At 38.2% G+C, this 13,656-nt stretch overlaps 1 protein-coding gene across 13 annotated transcripts in view; it reads right to left on the bottom strand.

Moving 5' to 3' along the window:
- Window positions 1-271: 271 nt before the first annotated feature.
- The window catches only part of LOC116846861 (four and a half LIM domains protein 2), a 642,247-nt gene continuing 628,862 nt past the window's right edge, over window positions 272-13,656 (bottom strand). For all 13 annotated transcript variants that reach the window (XM_032821223.1, XM_032821219.1, XM_032821226.1 and 10 more), the window contains 3 exons: window positions 5,519-5,688; window positions 5,183-5,369; window positions 272-3,547 (listed from right to left, as the gene is read on the bottom strand). In XM_032821223.1, coding sequence (XP_032677114.1) covers window positions 3,390-3,547; window positions 5,183-5,369; window positions 5,519-5,688 — 515 coding nt within the window. In that variant the 3' untranslated portion in view covers window positions 272-3,389. The remainder of the gene's footprint in view (window positions 3,548-5,182; window positions 5,370-5,518; window positions 5,689-13,656) is intronic.

Below are 13,656 nucleotides of genomic sequence, written 5' to 3'. Positions count from 1 at the left end.
TCTCTGAAACCATCGAAATCAGATGTCACTATGAAACATTCATAACAGCCAGAGCCATCTTTTGAAAACGGACCGAGCTAATTTGTACTCCCAATATATGTTCGAGAAAGTGTGAAGCTTTACTTCGCAAAGATCTTACTCGACGATGGCGCGTGCGAAAACAGGAGAGGAATTCCAAAGTAGTACTCCCATGTAAATAATTACATTTATTTATTTATCAATTTTAGTGTAACAGAGTGTATAGGATACGCTGAATATAGAATAATCTCTCTTTTTTTTTTATATTTTAATAGTTTACTAATTAAGGCGATTAGTGTGTAAGTGACTCCGTCGGAACATACATAATATTATAATATTATAGCACATTGTGACTCGTATCTTGGTCGTGTGTGATCGAGTCCGAACGTACACTTCGGACCTTCTCGGACCTCCTCCCTGTCTCTCGGACAGTTTTCTCTCACGCGCGAGTCGCTCGCACGTGGACTCGGTTCACGCGGCGTTACACTTACTTTCGTTCGTGTTTCTGTATTACAATAGATTTGATATTAAGTATCTTGTAACGAAGTAAATTATACTGTGAGACGTTAGTTCCTCTGTGTATGTGTGTATATGTGTGGGTTTTACTTTATTTTATATTATTATTTTTTTTTATATATTCCTACAGTACTCGTGCGGATAAGGCCACAATTAGTGTTTCCGCGTGTGCGTCCGCCGCACACCCGTACGCATTAGTATGCTGGTTGTGTGTGTATTGTATGCCTGTGGTGTGAATATATTCGTGTATGTGTGTATGTGTCTCCATTGCGTCTTCCTTCGTTCTCTCTATCCCTTCCCCTTCTTCTTCTTCCTCGATAAACTTCCTCTGACATGTGTTAGTGCGAGAAATGCCTGCAGCGTCGTGTAGTGTCGTATGTGTACGTATGTTGCATGTGACGTGTGATGTGTATGTGTGATTCACACGGGTCGATGACGGATCCTTACGACAGTGAGCGCCTGTCTCTCTCGACGGGCGAGAGAAAGGGGAGAGAAGGACTCGGAAGAGAGAACAGCCACCTCACAACCGAGGACTTGTTTCTCCTTCTTGCGCGTTTGTGCTCGGGAAAATTAATGGCGGGATCGGCGGGGGGATCATAGAGCATTCGGCTGGTTAAGTACCACAGCTGTACGGCGTTGTAAACAGGGAAAAAGAGAGAGAGAAACAGAGAGAAAAAAAGAGAGAGAGAGAGGAAGGTGGTAGTGTGATAATAGTAGTAGTGGTAGTGGTAGTAGTAGTAGCAACAATAACAGTAGTAGTAATAGTGGTAGTAGTAGAGTAATAGTAGTAGTGATAGTGTATTACTGGCGAGTTTGCGTCGCCGTGACGCGCATGTACACTTGGTTTCAACACACCTTTCTTTTCTCAATGGAACACAACTGATGGTCCAATGAGAGGATTTGCTTTTGATTTGCAGTTTCCAGAAGTAAAGTTCTCTCATCGGTCAATCGGCTGCGTCCCAAATCACATCGAGAGAGAAGTGTCCAAATCGCAGCCAAATGTACATTCGTTTGTACGATGGCTTTTGCCTTTTCCGTAGAGATTAGGAGCGCATTGAATTGCCATGACTGGGAGCCACTGTTCACGAGCTTATGTGGTAATACGAGACAATGGACGTCTCAACTCCAACGGAGGATTCAGGAAAAATGTATTTCTATTATACTGTTATCTATCAGGTAAGAGTACAATAAAGGATCACCATTTCACTGTGACTTCTGTCGTTTTGTGTCAATTGATTACCGTGCAAGCGGTGGTTCGCAATCATAATCATTTGAAGTGCTCCTGTCTTCATCAGAAAAAGCGTGTACAGTTGTGGACTAAAAGGTTGTCCATAATTTTCGGGATGAGTTTGTGAACTCTCCGTCTTGTCCAATGGAAGAATTCGTTTTCCGACGGGGGAATGCTGCCACTGGAAAAGATGGATGAGTTGAAAACAAAGAATTGGAAACCTTTTAGTCCACGACTGTACAAGCCGTAGTGCAAACGAGCACATGTAGTGCCAATACGGTTTGAACACTTTCATCTGATTTCTCAATACGATTTGGGATGCAGCCGATGGTCCAATGAGCGAACTTATTCTAGATCAATTCGGAGAAGTTAAATTCTCTCATGTGGACCATTGGCTGCGTTCCAAGCTGCATCAAGGGACTTATTGGAAGCAAGTGTACGTGTCGCACTGTCGCGTTTTCTTTTTTTGTCTCGAGCGGAAGTACAATATCGTTGTGTATGTGTGTATATAAAATTTAGTTTTTTGTAAGAATATATATATATAAGTATATATGCATATATGTATGTATAGGACTCTCTTGGCGCGTACGCGCGCATGTCTCTCTACCGTTGTACAAAGCGAAAACGATATCAATATTAGTAACGTCACGAGGACGCGCGGGGACCCGCGCTCGACGTCGCGTTGTTACGCTAAGGCGATTTGATTTTCCTCCTCCTCCTCCTGCTTTTCATCGTCGAGCTATTTGGCCAGCTTCTCCCTTCCTCGCTGCCCGAAGGGACCCGAAATTTCGATCCAGCTTCGACTCCTCGGTGTCGCTGGGCGCGACGACGATCGAGCGGATCGTTTGTGTCGCTCGCGTATATATAAGACGGACACGAATCATTGGCGAATTCTTCACGAAGCACACGCAGAACGAAAATCCGACAAGAACAAACAGACTAATGTCGCTACGACTACTGAGCTAGAAAGAAGACGATCCACCCCGTCGATCCCGCATCGCGCCGACGTCCTCCTCTTCCTCTTCTTCTTCTTCCTCGCCGATCGATCGGTGTTCACGAGATCCCCGATCGAGGCGAGGGAAGAAGGTCGTTCTCGGGAGAAATTGCGGAGAGAGAAGTCGGCGTGAACGATCCCGTCGGGACGCGCGTTGAGGGCTTGCTTATAAGATAAAGCTACTATATGAGCGAACGCGAACTCCTCCATCCCCTTTCCCTTCGCCTCCCTCCTCTCTCTCTCTCTCTCTCTTTTATTTTTGTTCGCAATATTTATTATTACGCTTTTTTTTACTTCGTCACGTTTGTCGCTGTGTCGTCCAGGCGAAGCTCTACGAAAGCTCTACTAAGCTCCCCGTCCGTCGTTCGTGCGTCGCGTCCGCGTCGCGTTCGAGTCCGTGCGAAGTCGCGACGACGCTCTCTCCTTCTTTGTGTGTGTTCCTTTTTCTTGGTTTTCTTTCCTTCTTCACGGCACGCGGTGGAGTTGGTTTGACGATTATGCGCTCGTCGCGGCGCTGCACCCCGGATGCCCGTCCTCCGCTCTCCTAATCGTCCTTGCTCACCCCCTTCGCTTCGCTACCCGTCGAGCCCGTTGTCGTTCACGTTGTCGTAGCGAGGCCGCGCTGAAGCTCCCTTACATCAGCTTCATCTTGGCGCACTCGGGGCAGATGATGTCGTCGCCGTCGGTGATGAAGCCGCGCCCGACCAGCGAGGTTTTGCAGCCCGCGCAGATGAAGCAATCGTTGTGCCAGTGCCTGTCCTCGAAGGAGATGAAGCGAGTGCCGCCGATACCTGCAAGTCGAACGGTGATTCGCGGTTAGATCATGCTAATGCAAGCTCTTCGCTCGTCGTGTTGCCTATCCATATGCGACTTTCATAACGCGTTTTTCCGCATCGCGTGGGTGCGGAGAAATTTATGTGATCGGCGTCGCAATGTTCATACAGACTGCTCCGGTCTTCTTCGCGCAATTTTTTTTTAACGACTGCGGTTATTGAAATTTTATATGTGTAAGTACGAATTTATTTAAATATAGGTTAGAAAAAAAAATATATATATAAGATAAATAAATGAATGTAATATTAATCTTAATTTTAATATTATATATATTATATTAAATAAATATATTTTATATATACATATAAGATAAATAAATGAATATAATAAATATAAATAAAAAAATAATGTATTCAAATATAATATAACATATTATAAAAATTATAAAACATATTATAAAACATATTATAAAACGTATTATAACATATAATATAATATAAAATATAATATAACATATAAGATAAATAAATGAATATAATAAATATAAATTAAAAAAATAATGTATTCAAATATAATTGAAATTAATTTAATTTGGTTTTAGGGGAGTTTCTGAGTCAGACAGCTGAAAGACAGGAGATTTTTACGAATTTTTTTCACAAAGAAGTGAATAAAAATATCAATATATATGTAGAGTTCTGATCGCTACTTATCATTATTTTAAGTATAAAAATTATTAAAAGGATTGAAGTTTTAAATCTTTATTTTATACTAAAAATATAAGGTAAAAATCCTATATTGATATCTTTGTTCATTTTTTGGAAAAAAATTGTAAAAATTTCTTTTTTCGGAATTATCTCGACCAGAATCTCCCTTTAAAATTTATATATATATATTCTGATTTAACTTTAGAATTATTTATTAAATGAAATCCGATTTAATTTAATTTTATTGTCAGATATCATGTAGATTTTTGTAGATTTGAGTAACTCTCGAAGAAACAAACGATGTTTATATGAGAAATTTCTCTCATATTCTGCGTAGCTGAGAAAATGAAGGGTAAGTCGCGTGAAGTTATATTTTCTCGAGAACTATTAGAGATAACGATGAAATAATTTCCTCGGTTTCTATGGTTCAATAAGGCCTTTTGTGTGATAGAATACCCCGCGAGATTCTTTCGCAGGGAGGGGGAAATAGAGAGTCCCTCTTATATATTTCTTCAGCTACGCAATATGCAAAAAGATTCCTCAAATAAACATTATTGTTTTTCAGGGAACTATCTATATCCGTAAAAATTTATATTTATTTACAGCATATAAGAAAATTTATGCGCCATTTTATTTAACAAAGAAATAGAGCGGCCTCTTTTTAACATACGTTATAAATATTTTTAAAATTACGAAAATCGCTATCAGTAACAAAAGAAATAGCGCACAAACTGCACCATAAAACGAATAAACTATTTTAATTTGATAATAGCTTAAGAGTTATTATTATTGTTAGTATTATTCTTAAGTGAAGAGTGTTGTGTGAAAAGAAAATCAGCGTGTGACGGGAGGAATACGTGAAATCTTTTTATGTATCGAACAATTCATCGCTAAAGTCGCGGATGCACACGATCATTGAAACATGATCAGCAGGAGGAAGGGACGTACCGGTAATTGGCTTGGAGCAAGCGGTGCATCTCTTGGCGAAGAGCTCGCCGAAGCAATCGGCACAGTACGGCTTGTCGTCGCGCGACGTGAATCGCTGACCCGCCAGGGAGTTGTTGCAGTTGCTGCAGGTGAAGCAGTCTCTGTGCCACGGCTCGTTCTTGTACGTCACGCCGCCGCTGGTGATGATCTGCGATCAGAATTTCATCCAGAAGAATTAATTAAATGGACTTGAAGGCGCGCGCCGAGCTCGACCTTCTGTTCTCTTCCCTCCGACGCGATGGTCGAGATAGACGCGGAGGAGTGAGTCAATGTTACATCGGGGGAAACCAGACCCACCTTGTTGCACTTGACACACCGAGTGGCGAACTTGTCCTCGTAACAGCCGGCGCAGTAAATCTCCTGCTCGCGCGGGATGAAGCTCTTCGTGCCGATCGGGTTCTTGCAGACCACGCAGCAGAAGCACTTCTCGTGCCACTGTCTGGTCTTATATTCCATCTTCTTGGTGCCTGAAATGTGCAAGTAAGACTCCTAAGTATCCCTGAGGAAAACCCAACGGAATGAATAGAGCGTATAGACTTAGGTTCTTATTATGAGCTCTCTTTTATCGATAAAAGTGCCTCTAAATGTCTTCTGATTGGCTTTCAGTCACAGGCACTTTTATGGGTAAAAGAGAGTTCAGAATAAAAATCATAATCTCGAAATTATATCTTTATATTATTTATTTAGGTGTAATCCGCGTGTAATTTGTATATTTTTCAGCGATCTCGCTTTGGCACATTAGTCATTCAATGTGCGATTCGTTCTCTTTATAGCTTCGTTTTAGTGTCATCAATAAGGAAATTACACCTACAACTAACGTCATCTAACCGTGAGCCTAACAGGAACTAAGTTTACCACCTAATAAGTTTCGTTTCTGAAGATCCCCTCCTTTCAATAATACTTCCCAGACACGAGAACTTCCCTCAGCAAAATTCTCATCCTTTCATATCTATCATTGAATGATCTCTGATTAGCCGCGGGGAGGAGAAGGAGGGAAAGCCAGCGGCGCGCGCCAGCAGGGCGCCTTTTTTTGTCGCGAGACCCTCGCAGCGGACCATGCAAATCGAGCCCCTAAATAAGGGATGGCGGGGTCGTTGGTCCGCGCTGCAGCGTCTAGACGAACGGGTGGTTGCGTGCGGCGACTCGCGAGCCGCATTGCCGTAAGTTTGTTCGCGTGCAATGTCGTCGTCCGTCCGCCGACTCCACCACTCATCGCTGCGTTTCCTCAGCGGCATAAATTTTTCGCGAATTTCCTCGCGAGCTTACCCCCTGCTTACCCGTCGCGGGCTGCAAGACAGCCTCCCTCCTCCCTCCTCCTACGCCCTGCCGCGGTGTTCACGTAGCGTTCGTGAATCAGATCGATTCGCGGAATTTCTTCGGCCTCGGTTTGACGTCGCGGGTTCGCCACTCGGTCTCTCCCCCGCTTCGTTCCCGTTTCGTTCGTACGTCGATGGTTCTTCTAACGCGCCTCGCGATCCGCAATTAGCGCGCGAACAGGTGCAGGAGGTCTCACGGGAAGAGGGACAGCTGGAAACGCGAAGTTAACCACACTGTGGTCTCGGGACTTTCGTCGGCGAATCGTTCGCGATAAACCTAGAAAGCTTGTTTGCATATGCATGCTCGGGGTGTAAATTACCTTGAGCCCGCTGTTTACGCAGCGCTTTACACTGGCCGAGATTTTGACAATTCTTCCTATACGAAAATCTCGAGGTTGTAATTTACGAGATATGAGCGATTGGGAAAGCAAGGCTTGTCGCAAACTAAGCTTCAAACGAACGCGGAAAACGAAATTGTTTTCTTTAATCAATTTCAAGTGGACTTTTGAATTGCGGAATTTTAATTTCAGACTTGGCTACAAAGATATGTTATGTTGAAAATTGAAAAATTGTTATAAATAATGATTCTTACTGAAAAAAATGGTTGGTCTTACTAAAATTATTTACTTAGTTATTTTTGGATCCTATTACATATTTTTTGGTTTTTCTAATATAAAAATGATAATAATAATATGTTAGTTATTATACTGGTTATTGACAAATGATTATTATCACGAACAATTTAGCAAAAAAAAATAGTTTTTTGATCATTATTTATAGTAATTATTTCTCTACATGATTACAGTTACAAATACCAAACATTTTTTTTCTCAGGTCATCTATATTTTTATCAATAAAATAATGGCAAAATTTTTACAATCGCCAATTGTCACAAAAAATTGTGCCTTATATTTTGTAGGTCCAAATAGACTTTCATGATTATTTCGAGAATTGATGGTATAAAAATTCTTTTAATTACATTCTTAATTACCTCTATGAAGCAAATATACTGTTTTGAATTAATCATAAAATTTATATCATATGATAATGTAAATTTTGTGTTACATTGATACACAGCGACAAATTTACTAAAATTTATGCTCGAATTTCCCTTACACATATTTTACATGACAAGTTGTTTTAAGCACATTTTTCATTCTTTTCATATCTTTCATATTTTTTCATATCTTTTCATATTTCTATTTCGTCATTGCGTGTGATAAATATGAGTGCCATATGAGTCACACATAAAAAGGAGAAGGATCCATCAAGGGGGTTTCTTCGAGGTTGGTAATGCGATTTAGTAAAATAAGATTATTGTTAAAATGATTATTGTATTATTGATTAAGATTATTGTAAAATGTCTCATAACAATCTTTTAAGTCGACACTATTGAAAAATGTCCCCTTGGAAACATAAAAAAAAATCTACTAAATAGCATTTTTCTACACGATTTATCGCCGTTTAAGGTATTTTCACGTGGCGACGAAGGTGACATAAACTATTTTGAATCATTAACTTGAAATATATACTCTCTGTTATTACTTAAATTACGGTCTATTATTCTTTTATCAATTGGTATGCGATTCATTATTAACCACGAGCAATCTAAAATGGATAACTTTTTTTTTACCACGAATAGCGCTATGTAAATAATGAGCGCGAAATAGTTTACACTTTACATATGATTGTCGATTTTTATCTAGAGATGAGAATCACATATGGAAAGAAGAATTTTATGATTTACACTCTCAAAGTAAAAATGACGATTTCACTATTTCGTGTATTACTCTTAAATTAAAAGAGATAGAAAGAAATTTTTCGAATAAAAGTTTAATGGTAAGTTAAATGCTGTAAATTGACATAAGCATAAATAAAAAATACTTTTTTTTATTGTAAAAAAAATTTTTTTATATGTATTTTTTTATTTATGTTTATGTCAATTTACAACACTTAACTTACCATTAAACTTTTATGCGAAACATTTTTTTCTATCTCCTTTAATTTTTCTATCTTTTAATTTTAAAAGTAATACACGAAAAAGTGGAATCGTTCTTTTTACTTTGAGAGTGTAATAAATCATATCTTTAAATAGCGATAAGGCACAAGTGTAATATATCGTTATTCATGCATTAATTTACTCTACATATTCACAAAAGTGTATCAAAATCAAAGAGTTCGGATTCGCGGTATTCCCTTATGAGTAGAAATAAATGTCTAAAATCGGGATTAGTCATGTGGTTTTCTTTGAGATTGCGTTCACGCAACTTTAAGACGTTAGCCGTGCCGTCGTGAAATAACTGTGATCCGCCAGTTGGGAACGACAGGCTCGGTTACTGCGTGTTTTCGTTAAGATTAGAGGCATTATGCGCGAGAAACGTGACGTGACGTAACGCTGTCTAAGTCGCAAGTATCGTCATCTCGTTATCGTGGTCACGTTCTAGACTGTGATTTGAGAAATGGCAAGATAGACGCCAAAGATCGTTGATTCGCAGAAACGGAGACGTATTATCTGTCGCTAATGTCATATGAGAGAGAGAGAAAGAGGGAGAGAGAGGGTAAAAAATGTGTACTTAAAATTTGAATTTTTATTAATTGATGTAAAAAGATCTGCCCTTTTTCTATGAAATTCTGACTCGTTGTTTATTGATTTGATTAAAAAAATGATACTTCGAAACTAGATAACTTTGTCATCAATTTTATTTGACGAGAAACCTTTTGGATCAACCTAATACATAAAAAGGACACTGAAAACACTATTTCAGATAAACGATAAAAAGTAAAGATAAAATAAAGTTTAAGACAAAATTATGAAGATAAAATTTACATACGTGTAATATTCAAAAAAGCTCGCGTTATACACAGAAAAAAACATTCTTGTTTTGAAAATATTTTTATATTTTACATGTAAATCTTAAAATGAGATTATATAGCATTAAACGAAAATAAGTTGCATCAATTCATATTTTATGATTTAATAAAGAAAAATGTATTCTCATTATTCAGAAATAATTTTCATGAATAGAAAACACAACATATTGAATTGAAAATATGATGTTTTTAAATGCCTGAAGAAGATATCAAAATAAACTTTTTCTGAAAGTCTATTATAATATTCAGATAAAATTATAACATGTTGAAGTTTAAGACTTTAAATATATATTAAAATCAAATAAAACTATAACATGTTGTTGAAGTTGAAGACTTTAAAATTCCTCTAATAAAATTATATATCATTGCTTACATATGAAAAACAGTGATTGTTAATTTGAGTATATTAATTTAAGCGGATACTAATTTTTTCTTGTGTATCAACGGATCAACGGATTTATTTTAATAATTTTATTAACTTAATTTGCTATATTTTCCCTTTCTCCAAACAAAAAAGTATTTTTTGGAAAAAATGCAGTCGCCAAAAAAAAGTTCTTCTGCCTTTGAATGCGTCTATTTCGCGTTTGACGCGGCACAATGCGCGAGCAGCTCGCTAAAGATGGACACATTCCGATATCTTTCGTGCGATACGCCGCCTCGTGGACCACTATGACTCAAGTGGAGATTCGTGACGTCACGTCGGCCGAGCAATACCTCCGTATATGTATAAAGCTGATGGCCCAAGGCCGATATGGTAATCTCACGCCCGTCCTTTTAATCCGCGTGCGCCACGGATCCCGTGCTCGTTAACAATTGAAAAGAAAAAAAAGAAAACGGCTCGTTGGGTCGTCGCGAATGAAACGGTCGGGTTTTACATTCTTAAGAGCGTATTAAAGCGCAGTTGATTCGTAATACTTCCTCTTCGCGTCCACGAAAGCAGCGTCGTCAATTGTCGTCGCATCCCTCCCTCCCGACGTTCAGCGAACGTTAACGCGACCGTGCGAAAGAGTTTTACGGTTATCGCTCGTCAAATTGGTAACGCGCCCTCGTAAATCCCTCGGGCTACCCGCCGAAGGAGGGGGAAGAAGAGGAGGAGAAGGAGAAGCAGGGGAATGAAACGGAGGAAGCTGCCTTTCCTACGTCAAGTCTAAATATAATGCAACGAGAAGAGCTACCGGAGTCCTAAAATTTCTCCGACCTCGGCTCGCGTTTGAGCGCGCGCGCAAAATCGACGACTGCGCATCTCGCGCACGCAAATTTTCTACGTAGATTTTGCCTTTTGCGCTGCCCTTCGTCTTATGACGTGTCTCTTTGAATTTAAAAATCTTGCAACATTTATATAAAATATTTCTCTTTTTCTGTCTTTTTATTTGTGGATCTTTGTCTTTTATTTGTAGAATAAAATAGGGGAGACCGGCTCCAGAAATATGTTGCTCATGTGCTTTCTTTTAATATTTATCTTGAAATGAATAGTGAGTACACAAAACCGCGAAATAGTCCTTTTAGGACATAAATACTTTTTCCTGAGTTTCATTAAAATCGGAATAATATTACAGTTAAGAAATAGAATAAAACTAATTTGATAATAACAAAGTAAATTTTTGAGCCTCTTGAACTTTTTTATCAATATTCTCCAATGTGACTGAATAAGATTAAGCGATGTGTTACTAGCTAGAAATTTCTACCTGAAATTTCTTGCAAATGTATGATATTTTGGTGATAAATATAATTTTTATTCATAAAATGATTGAAATAAAGCATATGAACGAAGGAGATAAAATTGGTCTATATTTAAGGATTGAAAGGTGAACTGTGGGGATCTCTCGTGGAAACCCTGGAACTACAATCAAAATACACATTTTATATGTAGTCTTTTTACTCCACTGGGCAACTGAATTCGATATCAGAGCAAGATAGTCACGTTGCTAGTGAGTACACAAAACAGTCACGTTGTTTGTATTTTTGTTATTACAAAATAAAATATACGGATAACAAGATCGTGGCGGTTAATATGTAATTATTGCGTATGTAATAGAAATTGAAAACAGAAAAGAGCTTACTCTAGTAGTACAGTTCATTGGCCCAATATTGCCAATATTGTGGACCAATATTGCCAATATATAGCCAATATTGGTTATAAATAAAATGTGAATAAATTGCCATTATTGCTCAACATGATTGTATCAATATTGGCATATATTGGAGTATATTAATCTGGTCAATGTAACCCAATATGTAGCCAATATTGGTAACAAATAAATTGTAATAATTCGGAATTTTCTATTAGCTATAAAATGCAAAACTACTTTGCAATACTGGACCAATATTGAGTATATTTTGGCTCAATTTGTAACCAATATTGCCAATGAACTGTGCTACTAAGTTATGGAATTATAGATGTACCATTTTCTCTGGAACGGTAGCTCTGTCCTTGGCATTTACATATTTGTGTTTTAATCAAAATGGAAACAAAATTATTATTCGAAAAATTGGACGAAATTAGGCCGTACTTCTTACGTTATACTGACGTTGAATTTATAATAAATTTATGAATATATATAAATAAAAGTATAATATATATTATATACATATATAATATATATAAATTTATATAAATAAATAAAAAAATATATATAAATTTATGAAACAAGTAGCATCTTGAATGGAGTATGTACTTTTTTGTAATCACATGGAAAGTGTGCTCTTACTCTACGTCTACAGAAAATGGTAAATAAACAATTTTCCACTTGCGGAGATGAAAAAAAGATCAGAAGAAAATAAAAATTCAAAATTCAATAGAATGAATCGGCTTTACAACTAGAAGTTGTAGGTCAAGTGAAATCGTAGGAGGTCGATCTGAGAGATCGTTCAAAATTTTAAAGTGGATTAACTCTCATACGTTGTGGCAATATGTGTATATGTACGTGAACAATGTCGACATCGATAATGGCAGGGAATGTTTGTCTCTCGCGTACTCTCTTCCTTGAACGGGACACGATTTTCACGCGTCCCCCTCACTCGCGGAAGAGATCGCGGCTCGATAGCACGACCCAACAACACACAGCGCGGGAACAATATAACGACTTGCAATCTACCGTTTCATAGTGAGTGATGATATCACTCGTATTAATACATCGATATCGCCGGCTCGTGCGCTCGCGAGAGAGACCTCCTTATCCGAACGGAGTCACGTTTTCGATGACACGCAATTTCGACGATGCTCAATTTGTCGCACACGTAACTGCATCGATCGCCTCCACCTCGTCCTTCTCTTCCCCCTCTCGCACGAATTCGATTCACCCGTCACGATCTCTCCCCCTCCCGTTCTTTCTCTTCTTTTTTACAACTTTGGCGGTAAGAGGCATAGTACACACGAGCCGTAATAAATCGCACATTTGACCCTTCTGCTCGACATTTCGTCGAGTAATGTCGTGCAAAAAATTTCGACGCGGCGATCGAAACGAGTTGTGCAATGTTTTCGTTTCTTCCTTTCTTCCTTTTTTCGTCGCGCGAAGACTTCAAAGACGTCGTCGTCATCGTCGTCGTTGTCGTCGTTGTTGTTGTCGACATGGCTTTTTCATCACTCCGAAGCGAATTCCGAGGTGTGTTTCCCAACAATGATTTATGTCAGCCACCGTACACGATCGCCGACAACGAACAACGTATATTGCGCGTATATCGCGCCTGAAAAAATCACGCTGGGTCGAGGCTCATGACTGAGGCTTGTACAGTGAGACAAAAAAACAGTCAGTCTCACTAAGATTATAGTTATTTTCGGCGCCAACTATATATATATATTTTGTGGTTCTAATTGAAAGGTGATAGCAATATTATTAATTAAACTACACTAAAAGGGAAAAATTACTTAAAAATCAACAAATATTTCTTTGATGGGTGCCATTAACATATTTATTTTAATCTAAATTCTCTTTATTTAAACCAAATATTGTTTACTTAAATCGGGTAAACAATATTTGATTTAAATACAGAGGATTTAGATTTAAGTAAATATGTTAGTGGCACCTATTAAAGAAATATTTGTTGATTTTAAGGTAATTTTTTCCTCAGTGTAGTTAAAGGCTCTTGATGAGAATAAAAACTAACAAATAATAAGGCAAATAAGAGCCAACAGCCGATCTCAAAGGCGCATTAATCAATTTAATCAACACCAATCGATGTACAATGGCTAATAATTAAAATCATACATAAAATCAAATGTTTTGGTCTCATTTTGGACCCTTTTCAAAC

This window comes from Odontomachus brunneus, unplaced genomic scaffold, assembly GCF_010583005.1.
Source record: "Odontomachus brunneus isolate Ranch 3 - 2012 unplaced genomic scaffold, Obru_v1 Obru_scaffold_071, whole genome shotgun sequence".
NCBI classification, from domain to species: domain Eukaryota; kingdom Metazoa; phylum Arthropoda; class Insecta; order Hymenoptera; family Formicidae; genus Odontomachus; species Odontomachus brunneus.
The sequence above is the reverse complement of the archived record's forward strand: the minus strand, read 5'-3'. Positions and strand labels throughout refer to the sequence as shown.